The 18611-nt window shown below is 41.0% G+C and overlaps 1 protein-coding gene across 1 annotated transcript; it reads left to right on the top strand.

The window, feature by feature from the left end:
• The first annotated feature begins 8 nt into the window (after window positions 1–8).
• Window positions 9–9474, top strand: ADAT2 (adenosine deaminase tRNA specific 2). Its single transcript, XM_040060402.2, has 6 exons — window positions 9–116; window positions 293–397; window positions 5700–5850; window positions 6393–6499; window positions 8144–8216; window positions 8332–9474. The coding sequence occupies exons 1-6, from the start codon at window positions 60–62 to the stop codon at window positions 8370–8372; spliced, it is 534 nt and encodes a 177-aa protein (XP_039916336.1). The 5' UTR covers window positions 9–59; the 3' UTR covers window positions 8373–9474.
• Window positions 9475–18611: the final 9137 nt, after the last annotated feature.

The raw sequence follows: 18611 nt of genomic DNA, 5'->3' as shown, positions 1-18611 counted from the left end.
GGGGCGGAGGCGGCGGCGGCACCGCCCGCGGTGCCCCGGAAACAGCGCCCGGGCGCGGCATGGCGGAGGCGGCGGAGGCGGCCGTGCTGGCTTGGATGGACCAGGCGCTCGACGTGGTCAGTGCGGGCCGGGGCTGCGCTGACCCGCGGGGGAAACCCCGGGGAGCCCCGGGCACCCTCACGGCAGCGGGGAGAGCCGGCGGGGTGGGGGAATGGGAACCGGCGGAAGCTCTCCCGCTGCTGTAAGGCTGTCCTGTGCCTCTCGCGAGTCTGTCTGTCTGTCTGTCCCGCAGGCTAAAGAGGCGCTGGAGAAAGGCGAGGTTCCCGTGGGCTGCCTGCTGGTCTACGAGGGCGAGGTCATAGGCAGGGGCAGGAACGAGGTCAACGAGACGAAGAACGTGAGTTAAGGTCGGCCCGCGGACGCCGTGCCTTTGCCGCCGCTGCCCCGCGCTTGTCCCGCCGCTGGGTCTCAGACGTGCTCTCCTGAAGTCACCCGGGCGTTGAGAGTGAGAAATGACCGTGCAGCCTTTCCTGATGAAGTTCTGTCCACAGGCCGGAACAAAAAGCTAATTCCTGTAGATTTTAGACCTGTTGCAACTTTAACCATCAAATTAGCTGTAAGATCTGGCGCTGAGAGACCCATTAATGCCAGCAGGGATTTTGTACAACTGGAAGTTTTGTGTAAATTAATCTGACTGCAGGATCTGTCTGTAATTTATATTAGATGTCTCAAATCTGAAAACATAGTAAAAAGTTTAAATGAGTATTTTAAGTTCAAAATTGTAACAGTGAAGATTAATCATTGTAGTAATTTGTTCTGCAGGACAATCTGTGATGTATTAAGAGGATTCTAATACAGCTTTGAGAAAGCCAGATGACGGAGAAGTTAGATATCTCATGTTACACTGTGGGGAAGCAGACACTTGGGAAAATCATGCCAGAGATATTAATATTGTGTAGAAATCACATGTTAGTAAAAACACAGAACATAACTGACAAGACTGATAACAAAATCAAAATTAACTTAAAAATGTCAGCAAAACTTTCAGGCATTTTTGATGTCAGGGCTGTCTGAAGGTAAATGCTAAAATGCAAGTAGCCTGGTTTTAAAAAAAAATCATCTGGATTTTGGAAACAGTAATCTGTTAATATTTCTGAAAGCCAAGCTTCTTTTTTGAATTGCTGCCTAGCTCAAGTTTCAGCTCTTTTGTGGCTCAATTTTCATAAATGTTTATATTATAGTGATAGGAAATGCTGGGTACTTAGTGCTTCTAAATATTTTATCAGATATGTAATTGCTCCATGTAGTCTGAAAAAAAAAAAAAAATGTAAGCTTGAAAGAAGTACTTGTTATGAAATGTGAATGTAGAAAATTGTTTTCAGTTTTCGCCTAATGATTTCTGGCATTATTTAAGGACCATCCTGGGGTAAAAAAACAATCCTCTTGAACCATTGTGGCAGTTCCAGCAGACATAAATGTCAAGGTCTGTTTTAAAACTAATTTCTTATCACACCTTATATTGACTTCTCCAGAATATTCTTCCTCAGATGGCTAAAAAAAAGTCTGATTTCCAGTTTTGAACTTTTTATGTTCTGTTTATATCTCCTTGTTCTTGTGCCAGCATCATCCATTATTTTAAATAGCTTGGATGCATTTAAAGTCTTATTCCTTTTCAGCGTTTGTTTTTCCCAAGCCAGCTGTTTAATTTCCTCTCAGAAGACAGGCTTGCTTTCTGTGTTCATTATAATAATTCTTTTACATAGCAGTTTCATCTTTGATTCATTTTTTCTTGAATTCACTTAACCAGAACTCTGTATTTTATTCCAGATGGACTTTAGCTTTGTTTGATAACAATAGTACTTCACATTCTCCCTGGAAAAAAGTCCACCCATCTTTTCTGGAGCTTCCTTGGTCTTTTATGCTGTTTTGTTGTTCTTCATTGGTTACTTTGAAATTTTTTTTTTTTTTTACTCCCATCTAGAAGGCCATCCACCTGCTGAATGACACTCTCACACTGTCACTTCTCATGATGTCTTTTCATCATACAAAAGACATCACATCATCAGCTGTTTTCTGTAGGGGTTTTTCCAGATAATGCCAGTGATACAACTGAAAACATTTATGCCGTTTAGCAGCCAGATGCGCTAGAGATGTCCAGAGAGACTGGTGTTTCTCTTGCCTAGAGAAAATGTTTGTCAAAGAAAGTTACTTGGTTAATTTAGTGTCAGCTACCTTACTGGGTTTGTTTTTAATTTACCTTTTGTAAGGACTAGTTTTTATAACACTGCTTTAAAAGGTTTGTTATCTTGCCTGTTTTACTATTGAGGCCCTCCTGCACCCGTAGGTGTCAGGATTGTATGACACCTGTCCTTCCTGGTTTTTATTACAGTGACTCTGTTTGTTCTGAAGGTTTCGCTCATGCAATACTTTGATGCCTTGATGCATCCAAACATTGCTGTGTGACTGGCAGCAGCTTTCTGGCCTCCAAAATGCAGCTGTATAACATACTGACCTTTTTAACTTCATGAAAACTTTGTTCCTGCATTGAAAAAGTGATCATATACCCAGTTAGAACTTCAGTCCTTCCCTGCAATTCTGCCTTTGGTCAGGAATCAGCTTGCCTCCGAGCCTTGTGTCAAATAAATTCTGTCTTCTCCTTAAGCAGGTCCCTGCATCCTCTGACGTAATGGGCTGAAATTAGGAACAGGTAGTGTCTTCTTCATGCCCTCTTTCATTATGTTCCTAAACTGCTCATTTTAGCAAAAAAATTCAGTTGCCAAAAACTCCAGTGTTTTCAGGCTGTCTCCTGTTACCGTGCATCCTGCCACATCCACAGCAGAACACGTTAATGTCAGAAATACTGCTGCTTACTCTGTGGAAGTTATTTGCAAAAGTACTGATCACTGCATTCTTCTGGGAGAAGTTGCTTCTGGGAGAAGGGAGTTTGTATACAGCTGTGTTTGGTTTATTTTATTTTTTTAGGAGCATGGCTGTGGCATCAGCATTTCAAAATTTTTAGACACGACACTACTTGTCTTCATTGGGCAACAGTGCAGCAAATGTCTGTGTAAGACACTGGGCTTAGACAGCCTGGAGATTCATTCACAGACTTGTGTCAGTGCTATGTTCCCTCTGGCAGCTCCCACACATGCTTGTTTACAGTCTTGCCTCAGAACAACCTGAAAATTTTCTCCCTTATGGCATATGTGACTCTTCCCAGCTAGAAGTGGTTTTTTGATATCTTTATTCCCACATGTGATGCAATCATTCACTTCCCAGTAAAATGTTCTGTCTTAGGTCCTTTGTTGATACACACAGAGATCTCCTCTTTGTTCTGTCCTGTTGGGTCATTGTAGCATCTTGCAGGCACAGTATGGGATAGTTGAAAATGAAGGATTGTGTAGTGGAGCCACAAGATAACATAGAACTTTGAGCTTGCCCCCCTTTACCCTCACTTGTTAATTAAGGTCAAAAATTTGAAAAGTTATCCTTTTAGTGCAGTGGTGATATCTTTGTCTGTGAAACGTTTGCCACAGTTTGGGGCACTGTCAAGGCTTTTACCCCACTGAGTCAGCTTTTTTCCCTTAGTACACCATTTGCCACTCTATAAACAATTAATTTTCCCTTGCTACTCTTAACCTGCTTTTGCTTTCTTGTCTTTGAAATAGTGTGTAACATTTGGCAAGTTAAGCTTATGAATTGAATTAGTGATTCAAAATTAAAATAATCACACTTCTGTGTTATTTTATACACAGCAAGCACAGCAAGTCAAAAAAAGCTATCTAGTCATAGTTTAAAAAAAACCCCAAAATCTCAAGACAGACCTAGAAGGTCAGTTTTTCCCTTTTATCTTGTCTTTGAGAGGGACCTTTAAGAGGTGCATAAGGAGGGACTCAAGAAACGAGAAAGGAGTAGCGTAAACCTTCCCCTTGCACATCCTTTCCATTTCTGAAAGGGAATACCTTAGGGACTTCCAGTGTCCAAGACTATATCTGGATCATTGTTCCTGATAGTTGTTGGTGCACATGTCCTCCATGAATTTGTCTAAACCTTTTTTGAACTCATTTATGTTTTTGGCTTCCATAGCATCCTGTGGCAATGAGTTTCACAATATAATTATATGATTTGTGAAAGAGTACTTCCTTTTGTTTTATATCTGCTGCCTGATAATTTCATTGGGTGCTGACTTGTTATAACTGTGATTTTTCCACATTTTTCTTGATTATTTTAAAAACCTCTACTGTAGTCCTTTTTACTTGGAAAACTAATGACTATATCTGTTAAGAGCCACAGTCTAATCAGTCTCTGAGTGGAGATTGTTCTGTAACTTGGATAATGCTTTCTCACCCTGAGATGAATTTGTCCTGATGTTCCTGTGTCTTCAAGACATGAGATGACCAAACCAGTGCTTATTACTTAAGATATGGGTACACTGGTGTGTAGTGATGTTCTGTATTAGTGTAATGTCATTTGTGTGGCTGTCTTCTATTACTGCAGAAGCTGTCAGGACCTGCAGCAGCTGCATGGCCTTTCTAGGAGTTTTAAAATTTTTTTGAACAGTATTAAACATAGCAGTAAGTTAAGAGTCTTTTGCCATGTATTGTAGAGCACCTCAGTGGAATCACCACTAGTTTTCACAGTGCTAAAACATTAACCCAAGTTCATGTGTTCGGAGGAAGCTATCAAGGGTCATATAAGGACATGTGAAACAGAAGTACAAGTATAATCTGGATTGATTGTCTTACTCTAATGATTGTGTCAAAAACCTCCTTTTTTTTTTCAGAATAGATAGAAAAAAAAAGGAAAATACTAATAGTCTTAATTCAAATAAGCACAGGGCTCTAACTGAAGAGTCCTTTCAAAACTATTACTTCCTGAATTTTTTTCTGTGACATTTCCTTGGTGTAACACACTGCTGCAGACATTTCAGAGAGGTACTGGGACATTAATGACTGTTTTGGTCTCTCTGCAATTAAAGATGACACTTCTGTTCAGGTTTTTGTGCCACAGATATTGAGGTACTAATCCCTCAGTTATCTTGAATAAAAAAGGAGAACTTAATATTCCTTTTGTCTTTTTGTAATCAGTCATATGCTGAGATCCCTGCCTGTTACTTAAGGGACTTACTGTGCATGTATGTATCCCCAGGCAGCATTAAACATGAGGCAAACTGAAAATGCTGTGTACAGAGCACACCAGGCAGTTGCAGAAACATACTGAAATTGTTGTACGTTCACAGTGTATTCATTCCTTGCGAGCACAGTAATATTGTCAGAGGGAGGAAAAGGTACCAGAGAGGAGCACTTTGTTAATATTTCCAGAGAAAGTAATCCAGCCTGTATTCTTGCTTTTGGAAGTAGAGTGGGCTACAGGCTACGTCAGTTGTGCCAGTGGGCTTTGCGTGTCCCTTAAGCCTCAAGCACAGCTTTCATGGCTTGTGCTGGCGTGACTGAGAGAGAACTTCTGAGCATGCTCCTCTGCCTCGGAAAAAATGGAAGAAAAAACTGGCACTTGTAGATCTTGTGTGCAACACACGAGAAGTTGGGGCTGAGTATTGTCTTTCTTGGGTTGAGTATTTTTTCTGCAGTCTGGGTGGTATGAAATTTCTTTTGCAACTTGAACCAGCACAGAGCATTACATTATTTCTATAACAGTAAATAAATGCAAACTTCTAAGAAAATACTTACTTTTTCTTTTAGCCTACTCGCCATGCAGAAATGGTGGCAATCGACGAGGTCCTTGACTGGTGCAAGCAACACAAGAGGAATTACAGGGAAGTGTTTCCACAGCTGGTGTTGTATGTAACTGTAGAGCCCTGTATCATGTGCGCAGCTGCCATTCGCTTGATGAGTATCCTTTCATGGTCTCACACTGGGAAACTCTGTGTCAAACCATTACTCCTTTGGCAGTGACCCCACAAAGAAAGGCTTGACGGTGTCAGGGAAAGCTGTGAGGGGTGGTTTGGGGGTGTGCACCCGCCTCCATGGTGAATAGTGAGACACTTAAGAGTGAAAGAGAGATGGTGCGGTTATGGCAAACAAATGCTCTTACAGATTAAAAACACATTTTAGAGATGTCTGTTAGCATGTAAAATGAGCTAAGTGAAGTTCAGTGTTCAGTTTTGAATTTTTATCAATCAGTAAACCATGTCTTTGCACTCCCTTGCTTTGGGGATTCATGCTTCCCCTTTTCTGAGAAAGGCTGGATGTGCATCTTCAGCAATACATCGTACATCATTCGGAAGTAAGTTCCGATTTTATGAGGGAGGAGTTGTAGCTCAGACTAATTTAGTTTGAAGAGTACAAGCACATTTTAGGAAATTTGATGACTGTCTAGATCAGGCTTCTGTACTTCCTGCTTGTTTTTCACTTAATACCTTGACTCACTCCCATAAATTCCACGGGTCGTGTATGGCTGTCGAAACGAGCGATTTGGAGGCTGTGGCTCCGTTTTGAGCATCTCGTCCGATGATATGGTGGACTCAGGAGACCCATTTGAAGTAGGCTGTAAAATGGTTCCCTTTGTTTTCCAGCTAGAGTACCGTGCCTGGCTTCATTACTAAGTTTTGAGAATGTTACACATCACTTTAAGAGGACACAGGTGGGAGATGATCGAAGTCAAGTAAACTTGGCTTAATAAGAAAATAATGTTAAAAGAAATAGGTCCATAAAGTAAATAAAAATGAGGAAAACCCTGATGACAGTCTTAAATTATTTAAAAGGATGTGTCAAAGAGTAAGGGAAAGTATTATGCTTGTGGAACAGGGTAAGAATTAAATATCTCTATAATATGTGTAATACTTAGTAAGTATATGCTGCAGGAAGAGACGAGGGAAAATTATTTTAAGCTGCAGAATGTACAAACACATAATCAATAAAGGTCGAGTAACAGCAAATTACAAAATCACTGGGTTTTAGTTGAGCCGCTGGAAATTACTGTATTTTTGTTTTCAGTCTTTGTGCTTATGAGGTAAAATGTATTAGCTTAGACTTACTTCATGTAGTGCAAATCCCAATTTAAATCTGAACTGCAACAGTAGCAGAGGAAATTCAGTTTAGGTATCAGAAAACTTTCTGAATAGTAGGGATTCTGAAAGACTGAACAGTGTCTAGAGTGATTTAGGCTTCTTTGTCATGTGATAAAGGCTGGACAAGCATTCAGTGGAGGTAGAGGATAAATAAATCTAGGTGCTTTACAGCATGATACTACCTATGTACCCGTACAAGTAGAGAGTATTTATAGCATTTTATTTATTACATTATTCACAGGTATACTTGATCTTGCATTATACAATGATACTGATTCCTGGAGTACTTTTGCACATGAATGTAAAAAACAAGTAATGTATTTCAGCATTGTAAATAAGCTCTAAAGGCTCAAGGCTGAAAGAATTTCAGTCAACAAGACAATATTGTTTGGCACTCCATTGTAAACATATTAGGCATCTTTCTGTCAGTGTGTCAGTGAGGCTAACATCTGAATTAATTGGTGTAGTCAGTACTGTAAGAGTGTTCAGTTGCTAACATTGACATGTGGTATTTAATTTTTTTTATACATTCGGAAGACAGAAAGGAGAAGGTTCTTGATACTATGAATCCTTTGTTTCTGTAGGCAGCTGCCATGGAATGTATAGGAGTAACTACTTACTTTCTAGCATGGGTGCAGATTTATTTAGCATGAGTGACATTTAAATGCTTTGTCATTAGTGTTCATGGCCTGGAAAAGTATACTAGAAGGACCAAAAAGTTCTGAAAGGAATAAAGAGTATATATGTGGATGAGTGTTTCTGTCAGAAATCTTATCTGCAAATACTTAAGTGTATGTCTCTTATATTTCCAAGTGCTTGTGGAGTAGGGGAGGTTGGAAACACATAAATAAGAAACAAATTGTAGATTGCATAAAAATTTTACATGATTTACTAAAGAGAGTTTGTTTTGCTTTATATTAAGTTATTAGGGGAGTTACTCTACTAAGCCTCAACATAGTGTTTTTCAAATGTATTAGGTATTAAACCTGAAAAGAGGGATTTTTGACCCCTTAGTGGACAGTTCAGTTGTTTAAAATCTGTACTCAAGGCATTACTGTGAAGCATGGAATATGTTACTCTCAGATGTGGTCACTAACATCATTCTAATTTGAACAGTGCTCTTCTGGCTATCGTGCTGAAGAAGCAGTGCAATTGTTAAAAGCTTTCTACAGACAAGAAAATCCCAATGGTAGGTTTTACATTAATGCATCCATTTTGATCCCAACCTAATTTAAAAGAATGTTGGCACTGGAATTACTGTAATTCACTTCTGATGATGATTCTCCTTTCCTGTTTCTTGGCAGCACCAAAATCAAAAGTACGGAAAAAGGATCGTCGTCAGTAGCCCTGTGCTGGTGGAACACAGAAACTTACCAAGAAATGTTATGTGGAAGTTTCTTCAGCATGCTGCTTTTTTAAAATGTGCAGTTCAATCAAACTATGTTTCATCTTCTCTACAGAGTTTTTACTAATAGGATACTTAATACCTGCTCCTGCATTTCTATATTTATGATTTCTTGTTATTATGACAAAACAAAAGAATAAATGGCTGTTTTTAGAAAGAGGAAATTTGGTGGTTCAAGTCCACTCTTTTACAGATGTATCTCTTAAAATGGTGCTTTTGTACAGCACATTCTAGAATATTTTTTTCCTTCTGTTTGTGGAGAAGCATCTTGCTTTTCAATAGCAAATGTTTGCTTAGGCAAGCAAGTAATTCTCTTGGAATGTTACATTTGTAAGTCATTTACAGTCTGTGTGTATGTATTTATTCAAAAGGCATTGTACAGTCCTTGAAGACTTAAGACCATTGCAAATGTTTCCTCCTTTTTTTCTACCTTAGCACAAGCCAGATTTTCAGAGGTAATTTCTGAAAGTCACATACCTGTGTAGACAGAGACCTACACACAATCATGTGTCTGTTTGTGTGTGCTGTTGCTTAATAAGGATAAGCAAATATCACTTGGCTGCACAGCGCCTTCATACAAAGTTGTGGAGAAACTCTCCACAACTCTCTTTAGATGTCCACTCCTCTTGTGATTATCAGTGTAAGAAATACTTTCTTTTTAAAGGATCCATTAAGAAGTTGTTCTCAGCTCCTAAATTATAGTAACCGAGATGGGCAGATACAAGTGAAAACCAGAAAATGAAGTTGGAAATATCATGAATAAAATATATTTAAGATATTTATATTTTTCATAATGTTGGTTAGCTTTGTCATTTCTGTGTACTTTGCTTGGCCATGCAGTAATTTGTAATCCAGAAGAGGGCCTTCAAGTTCCACTAATGAATTAAGAATACAAGTACGGTTCAATCTCGATTGTATACCTCTTAGTGGATACTTACATGAAGGGTGAAACTGTTTGTCGTTTATTTGGCTGTCACTCAGAAATGCCATAGCTTTTTTTATTTTATGCACAAGAGTGTTCAAAATTTTATAACTATAAAAACTGAATACAATTAAACTTTTTAGATATTTCAAATAAATACTTTCAAAAGTGTTTTGAAAAATAACATTAAAAGCATTACTTTGTCACCATTGGTCTTAATAACTTAGAATTTATTTCTTATGTATTTACTTAATGTTTACAAAGTGTCATGGGAAAGAAGCGTTTTACCATAATAGCTATTTTCAGAGTTTAGAAATAATATTTCTTTGACTTAAGCCCTTTAACTGATGTCACTAGCCTATCCTGTTCTCCTGACCATTACTTAGAGCCCTCTTTGAGTCTTTCCCATTCCATAAACAAAAGTTATGTCTGTGTTTGTAGATTTAATCTGCTTCAGAGCTCCAAGGGCTTGTGAACCAGACAGCTAAGCTGGAAAAGCTGTTTAGGAAAAGACCATTTTTCATGACTGGGATGGCTTTATTGGAAAGAAACAGGCATGCCTGTGGTTATGGTATTTGGCTGGTGAAAGAAGATGGCAATTTATCGCTACAGATACATTCACATCTCAGCTGAACCATAATTTCCTTATACCTTGAAGAAGTCACTGAAGTCCAAATTAAAGACATCAGCTATCTGGCTTGTAAATGACATCAGTGACAGTAGGAATCGGAGCCTTCATACTATTTTGAACAGGGACCTTAATCTCTCAACATCTTTTCTTTTTCAGAGGGGCTATGAACACTTTCCCATTGCCTTCTTTCAAAGAAGTATGTTGTTATTGGAACGTGAGTGCTGGTAGGAGCCATGTAAATAAGTGGAAAGATTACTGGTAGTAGGACAAAACACATTTTAAATGCTTTGTCCAATTTTTCAACCCTTAAGTTGGAACAGAATACTTTTGTCAGTGGTGACTTGTCACTTAATAAACAGTTCAAATCCTGTGCAAAGCCAAAAGAGACTAAAGAGGGTGTGAAAAATAAAAATCTATGTTGGGAATGATCAAGGCTAATAATGTGCATCTTGGATCAGAGGCATGGCAGAAAAATAGTGTAGCAAGATAAAAACTGTCATTTTACAGGAAGTTTATAAAAGATACTTCTGTTTAATGTATAAGCAAAAGAACTGTGGTCTAGTATTGAGGCGAATTTGGATGGGGGAGGGGTTTATTTTGGCTCTTTTTGTTGGTTGGTTGGTCAGGGTTGAGGTTTTTTAGTATAATAATTAAGTTTGGGAAGCAAACTGCTGAAAGCTTACGCTGGAAGCAACAATGCAACCCATTCACCTGAAAATCCTGCTACATACCCGAGTAAGAACAAATGCAGACAGGCAGGTATCTTTATAAAATAAACAAATCAACAACTGTGTGAGCACAAGCCACTCCTCAGAGCCGTGCAGCTGGCTCCTCCTCGCTGCCCCCAGGCCGTGCTCTTCCCCATCCCTGCAAATGGCCATCCCACCACGCAGCAGGAGCCCTGCAGCCGGTCCTGGGCCACTGCCCTCGGAGCTGCGCCTCAAGCAGGTGTCCCAGTCTGCTGTGCCACAGCTCTTCCTAACCATGAGTTTTGAGCTTGTTAGCATGTTTTAGAGTCAGATTTGCAAACTTGAGAGGTCCACAAGAAATGACAGAGGTCCTGGGCAGAAGGTTCTAAGTTCAGACTCAGAGAAACCTCTTTGTGACTAAGCTCAACGCAGGGGCTGGAGAAAGGCAAGAGGAAGCCATGACAATTATACCCTGATGAGCTGACTGGTTTGAGTGCTCTACATCAGAAAACAAGCTTAGCACGAAAGAGAATTAGAGAACACAGAAAGAAAGTTAGGAGAAGTATTGAAGCATTCTTGGAAGCTTATTCAATGGGAAGACGCATGCTCATGGCTACAGAAGCATAGGTTTTGTTTGTAACTGCTGCTACCAGGTGAGATCCTGCAGCAAACTGGGTTGCACATCCTGGAAGAAGTATTGCCGTCTGTTTGCTGGGGACCTGGTGTCAAGCTTTGGCTCTAGCTTTAGAGGAGTGTCAAGAGCAGCAACTTTAATTGTTACTGACACCTGGAAAACTCAAGAGCAGCAGCTTATAAATGGTGCTTTTCATTTTCACAGCGCTTTTACTTATTTTTATCCGTTTGTTTCTAGGTTGCCACATAGCAGGCCTCAAGAGCTGCAGTAAATGGATTCAGCTAGTTTATTTAAAGAAGTTTAAATGCTTCACCATTTTCCCCTTGCTGCTTGATAAATAAACGTTTGGGCTTCAGGGTTACATTTGCCTTGGACTGCATTTTTGCCAGTTCATCACAGGTAAACATGGTTTTATTCCAGCCTTTGGTTTGCTTGTCAATAGTCTGACATCAAAATATATTGAACCAGCTAGGAGGGCAGGAAGCAAAACAACACGGCTTTGTCTCTGCTAAACCGATTACAATTGACAATCCAAGGCTATAATAAATATGTCTTGTGACTTGCACACTAGAGGAGAGCCTGAATTTAAATTATAGCTTTGGGTTTTGAAATGCTCACTGATCCATTCCATTCCCATTAAGAGCGCCTTCCGCTCTGCAAAATTAAGTGATATCTTTACATGACAGTTTAATTTAATTAATTTGTTTTTCGATACGTGCATTTATGGAGTTTCTCCATTAAGCTTTTGAAATGTCTGTAGGTCCTATGCATTAATGTAAATGCGCCATGGCCCGTAATTACCTTTGGCAGGCTTAGGGCACTGATAAAAAGATTATATTTTTAAAAACTAAAGTCTTCAAACTTCCTCGGTGCTTGGCAGGAAATCTATTTCTGTGTTTTATTTGGAGCAAGGCTGTGGAGCCTGCAGCCAACAGCTCCAGTGTAGGCAGTAACTGTTACATTTTAGAAGAAAATACATTTGAGGCTAAATGAGAGAAAGGGAGAGGACGACAATTAGTGCAAGAGTACTAGAAACAGCTGTTTGTGTGTTTTGCCTTGTGGCTGCCAATAGATACTCTTATCATTAAAGTGCATCTAGAAACAAGGTATTTTCTATGAAATTACTTCACGAAACATGGATCTTTGTCTTTTTAAGAGGCTGCTCCAAAGTGAGTTTATCTTCCTTTTTCACAATAGCTCTGCACTAGCCAAGAATACTGGATTCTCCCTTTGCCTCCTCCTCTCTCCTTTCTAAAAATGAACTTTTCAGGAAAATATGGAATTCAGAGAAGTTTGAAGGAGAGCAGATGGCCAACAGTGATCCAATAGGATGTAAAACTTCAGTTAGGTAGTTGCTTGGCAGGCAAGTCCAAGTGAGCCTGTGATGTTTCCATAGTGATGTTTTCACATGGTGCCTTCCTTTTGTCTTTTAAAAATCTAAGTGATTTTAAAAAAAGAAACAGGGGCTGTGGGGGTAGAGGGGGGTGGGGGATAAAATAAAATGAAGGGCTCTGCCAGGGGCAGAGACTTGGGCTCATCACTGATTTGTGCCTGAGCAGTGATGCACTGTCCTCAGCTACAGCTGCACACACAAGCCTCAGTTGCTGTGGTGCTTGTGTGTGCTGTCCTGCTGGATAAAGCAGGGACAGCTTCTGAAATTACGACTGAGACTGTAGTGTTCTCGAGGGAAACTGATTTTTCTGTCGTCAGGATTTCACATTTACCTGTGGGGGAAGTTTTGCCATGGCACTTCTCAAACCACTTCTTCTCTGCATGCAAGGAGGCAGTGCAATAAAAATTAACACTTCCCATGACTTTGATTCCTACTTTCTCATTCCAAGCCTTAGAGGCAGCCATCACAGCCACATTAGTTTGGGAGGATATAAACAGCCATTATCAGTGCAGCCACATTGCGCAAGACAAACAAGGTTTGTAGGGAGGGGCAACATCTTTTATTATGCCAAATGACAGTCAGAAGAAAACAGGCAAGATTTTCAACATCCAGCCATAGGGACACAGAGTTCAAAAGCTTCCCAGCTTTTTCCACACTTAAAGTGAGTAAAATGAAGACAAGTAACTATGTTCCATTTCCCTGCAAAACCTGCTTTTCTTGAAAGAAAAAAATAGGACAATTTCCTTATCAGCTAGTTTGAGCAGGAAAGGTTTTTTAGGAGACTGCACTCACAGTAAACTTTGTTTCTAACTCTCCAGCAGAGCCCTCCACTGCCTCTGCACAGATGTGTCAGCACTTGTGCCAACGCTCTGTGAGGATCCAACACAATTTTCCCTTCTTAAATTTTCCCTTCCCATTCCACAAGGTGCTGAATGCAGCAGCTCATTCGCTGAGCACCTCACCCTTGAGCAAGTGTGACTCTTCTGAGGAGAAGCAGGTTCCTAGCAGGAACGCTGTGGGACAGGTGGAGAGTGGTTCACATTACTCGTGGTTTATGAATCCCATATTACTCATGGTTTTTGAACTGCCCTGGATGCTGTGGTACAAGCAAATGAAGTCAGTTTATCCTGTGAACAAAGTTACCTGGCTGCCCTTCTGTGGTCTGCCTCACCTGTGCATTCAGAGCTGCTTGGCAAGGGAGCCCTCTGGTCCTGTATTGACCAGCCTGTTATTACCTGGCCCTGTAGAGAGAAAATAACTCCTTTCTAAAGAAATTAATTTTCTTGCCCTCTGCAACCTCTTTCCAGTCATGCTGTGCAGCACTTGCACTGGCAGCAGCCTGAATGAATCATTCAAAACTGTACCTGTTTAGTGCACTTTTAAATATTTCAATGTGTTTATCCTGTCAGGGTGCTCCATAAGGATGCTTGAGCTACCAGTGATACGAGGGAGGGCTGAAGGCTCTCAGCCATAGCAGCCACAAAACCTTGATTACTTACGAAGTAGGATGCTTCAGAGTAATTTCCTCTGCATGGGAAATCTGATAACTTTGGTGTGGGTGACTGCAGCTCAGGGAGAGTCAACCTATGGATTGACGCATAGATGCAGAGAGTCCTTACAGTGCTGCTGTGCCACAGAGGACAGTTAGGAAATGGCATTGCAGTGGGTTGGGTGGAGCTGGGCAAAGTGGCACAGCTCAGACTCTTGCCCATCTTTACCTGCCATGGCTGTTTTCCTCAGCACTCACTCACTTCAGCATATTGCTCTGGGATTTTATCTGCCGCTCCAGTGAGCCTTTGATCTGCCTTTGTACTCTGCAACAGAGCTACAGAGTGCTCCCGTTTGGAACCACCTGCCTGCTCATGCCAGCTTTCAGACCACCCTGGGGCAGTGCTGCTCAGCAGCCATCGGCACTTGCCTGTGTGCCGAGGCTGCAGTTACACACCTAACTCCAAGATATCTCTGTGTCTGTCCTGTGATGAGCTTACCTCGGCCGTACTGCAGAACACGTGCCCCCGTTGTTCTCCTCTGGTGTATTTCCATTTTGTGCCCTCGTCTCTCTCCTGCTGCCCCCTGAAAAGCAGCCAGGGGCTGCTCTGCATCGCAGTGGTGAGGAGCTTCTTCCCTCCTGCTTTTCTGCTGCTCCAGCTAGAACAATGCCAGCTACCAAGAAGGAATAACCCACAAGGAGCCTAATGAAACAGCAATCTGGCATTAAGATGTGTATATAGTTGCCATTTGTTAAATTGACAGATGACATTTGGAACATGCAGCCCCTATTCATTTTTTGAAGCTAAATACTCTCTTGAAATAAAGTTGTTGCCATTAGTGTTAAAGCTGATTTGCAGCCCAGACAGGGCCAGCTGTGCTTTTACACATTTCTGGGCACCAGGTCAGATTCCTGGCAGCTGTAAGATTTTTTTGCATTGAACTGGACTATTCATGAACAAGATACCCCAAATTACCTCAAGCTCTACCTTTATTTTCTCTTCCTACCTTTTCATGTAGAATTCCTTATACAAGGGGAAAAAACAGGGTTTTAACAAACAGATTTTAATCAACTAAAATTTCATCATCTGCTACCTAGTCCCACTCATCTACATTTTTATGAGTCTATAATAACAAGGTGCCAAAGAGAAGTTCCAAACACCTTCAGCAGTAGTTCAGATTTTATTCTTAAGCAACAAAACCTCAGCTTTCTTAGAGACAAATACCTCAGACATTATATTTTAGGAACAGAGTGTGAAGGATTCAGCTCATCCAATTCAAAAACATAGAAATCATGGTAAAGATGCAGTGTGCCTTTACACCTTCAAATGGCTGTCAACACTTTCATGATGACTTCCATTTCCAACTCCAGAAATACTCAGAAGAAATAGGTGCCCAAACTTTATCAAAGTTGTACTTTTAGACAAGAACTTGGCTATTACCTCATATGCTGCTTCATCAGTTTTATTGATAAAGGCCCAGAGAAGTAATCTGACTTGTTTATTTAATGTCTTCAATGTAATTCCATTTTAACACTAGGATGTCATTCCACTACTACCACCTCAACTTATTTTTGCACATAAAAGAGCAAAAATTAAGCCTTCCAATATGCAGAAAAGCTGGCATTTAGATGGCTACTATTGGCTGAAGGGAGTGAAGCACCTTCCATGAGTGTGTGCCAGGCAGAAGAGCGTGGAAGATAGCAGAGCTTCACCTCACGTCCCTTCAGTGACTGACCCAAGGATGGGAAAAGGTAAAATCTCTTGACAGGTGCCTTCTCCAGCAGCTAAGGCAAGAGAAGGTGAGAGCCTAGCCAGCAGCCTTCTCACTCTGATTTGCCAGGAGGCAGAGATTTCCCAGGAGTCACAGCCACACACAAGCCACAAGAGGAGCCAGAGCCTGCAGAATGTTTGAGTCACAGGAATATTTTCTTTCTTTAAGTTAAAAAAAAATCTTAAATGATTTACATATGAATTGCTTCTAATGAGGACACACAAGATCAGTTTTCCAGCAGACTTTCAACAAGGCCAGAATTAAGGATACAATTACATGGCAGAATACTAGACTGAGATCTTCATGGTTTTTTTGTCAACAGTGAAGTCAGCCACTGCTGGTGGGTGGGAAGCAGCTCTCTTTAGGGGTGTTGAGCTGGTTGATTTTCTGATTACTTCAGAGAATTTTAAAAATAGTAAATTATAATAACAGGCCTATAAGACTCTCTAGCAGCTTTCTGATTAATGTCAACCTCAAGTTATATGCTGAGTTCTTGTCCATAAGGTATGCTGCTCAGACATTTTCTAGACGCTGCTTTAACCTAGGTCTTCTGAATCACATTAGTCAGAAGAATTGGCCTGTTATTTAATTATTGCAAATGGTTCATCGGTGAGTTATTTCCTAGGAGAGAGAGTTAAGAAAACCCAACACTGCAATTAATGCTGAAATGGAACCCTTTTGCTTTGGCCTTTCAAAAATTTTTCCATATGTCAGAAGCCAAGTGAGACTGAGAGGGTTTAGAAAATTCTATTAGAAAGTCATCTTCACCCAGAGCTTTCCCAGAGACCAGAGGTTTTATGACTACTTTTTATTTCTTCCTCTGCTTTGGGACTACATAACTCTTCCCTAATTTTCTGCTGAATTACAAGTATTTCCAATTTACTTCAGAGACCTTGAGGCTCACAGTGTTTGTAGCTTGTACTACCGATGACCATCACAGAAATCATATAACACCCTGTGCTTGCTTTCCATCCTGAACTGTAAGGCCAGCAGTTCACAGGTCTTTCCTCATGGCTCTTATTTTCTATTTTTCCACTATTTTCTAAGCAAAGGATTCTCCATTTTTAATTCTTTTAGAACTGGAATTATGATCTGAGCCCCAAGTAAGCAAGAGACCCTCACTCTATTTCTTCTTCATAACCATGCAGCTTGAAAATTTAGGACAGAAATATTTAGGACCTGCGCAGATTAAACAAAATCAACAGTATAAGGGATTCTCACTGGTGTTCAGAGACTCTACCAAAATGAAGCAAGAAGCCTGGAAAGGTTTTTAAGTGCTATTAAGTCGAAAAGCACAGTAAGATGAAAAGCACAGCAAGTTCTGTGCCCCATCCCTCCAACCTTCCCTCTCTACCACCATCTTCCAACTCCACTCTGCACCTTCTGGGTGCTTTGGGCCATCCACACTCTACAGATGAAGAGCAGGCCTTGCTGCCCCTCCTGTGGGGGGGATATGTTCTCCTGAGATGTGTTTTGACCATGCCTGGCTGATCCAGACAATCCCAGACACACGCTGAGCTGGCGAGTGCGCCCGGGCTCCTCCCTTCAGAGATCTCCAGGGCGCTGCCTGCAGCCCTGCAGTGCCGGTGCCCTGAGCTGTGCCAGTGCCCTGAGCTGTGCCAGTGCCCTGAGCTGTGCAGGTGGCACACGGAGTTTGAACAGGAATCAACTCCAGAACCCCTCTACAGACACCTGTGTGTGAGGACTCTGCCTCCTAGCAACGTGGCTGATCTGGGCTACCACTGCCTTAACTCTTTTCAGTCACTGCTCTCCAGGGATAGCATTTCATGCAAACCACGGAATATCTAAGTGATGCTTCTTTTTGGCCTGTAGAGTGTGTTTGTCTTCTGTCTGACAAAACAAAGAGCAGAAATAGAAGTGAATAGGAAAAAATGACAGAATAGAACAATTCTAATAAATGCAATGGATAGGGCAAGTCAGAGTGCCACAATGCAAAATGCTAATATGCAACAACTCTGAAGCCTTGCTTCTGTGAAATGTGTAGGACACACATGGGAGCCTGCTTTACTTGCAGGGAAAGAAAAGAGTTCTATTTTCAATGCATTGATTTTCTAACTTTCTTTTGCTAAAAACCTATTTGTTTTTAAATTAATTACATTGGGAGAATACAAGAGAAATGGGAGCAGTGGATTTGGAGGAAAAATTAATTCCAATTGAAAGAAATGAACTGTGCACCTGCAGAACATGGTGGACACCAGGTTTCTGCTGTTTGGATATTTCTGTAGGCTGAAGGAGAACAAATGGGCTGAACTGGCCCTTCCCTTCCTAGCTGGTAGCATCAGAAGTTCTGCACCCTTTATCCTCCAAAGTACAGAGCAAGACACAAGGAGATGTAAATATAATGAGCCACATGATCTACATATGCTGGGTTTTTTACTTGATCTCTAAAATGTGCTGCATTTGGAAGACTAGAAACCTGGCATGGCAAAGCTTGGGGCTGCACTGGAGGCAAATTTTCTGCTGTGGCAGAGCTAGCTGCTCAAAACTATGTCCAGGAGGTTCTGCTCTCCACTACTTCCAGCCACAATCTAGAAACTGGTGAGCCGATGCCTGTGTTGGCGAAGTGGTTTCACTACAGGTGGACTCATAGTGGCACCAGCTATAAAAATCCCTTCTTTCTACCCACCC

Source organism: Hirundo rustica, chromosome 3 (assembly GCF_015227805.2).
Source record: "Hirundo rustica isolate bHirRus1 chromosome 3, bHirRus1.pri.v3, whole genome shotgun sequence".
Classification (NCBI taxonomy): Eukaryota; Metazoa; Chordata; class Aves; order Passeriformes; family Hirundinidae; genus Hirundo; species Hirundo rustica.
This window is presented reverse-complemented; position numbering and strand designations above follow the sequence as displayed.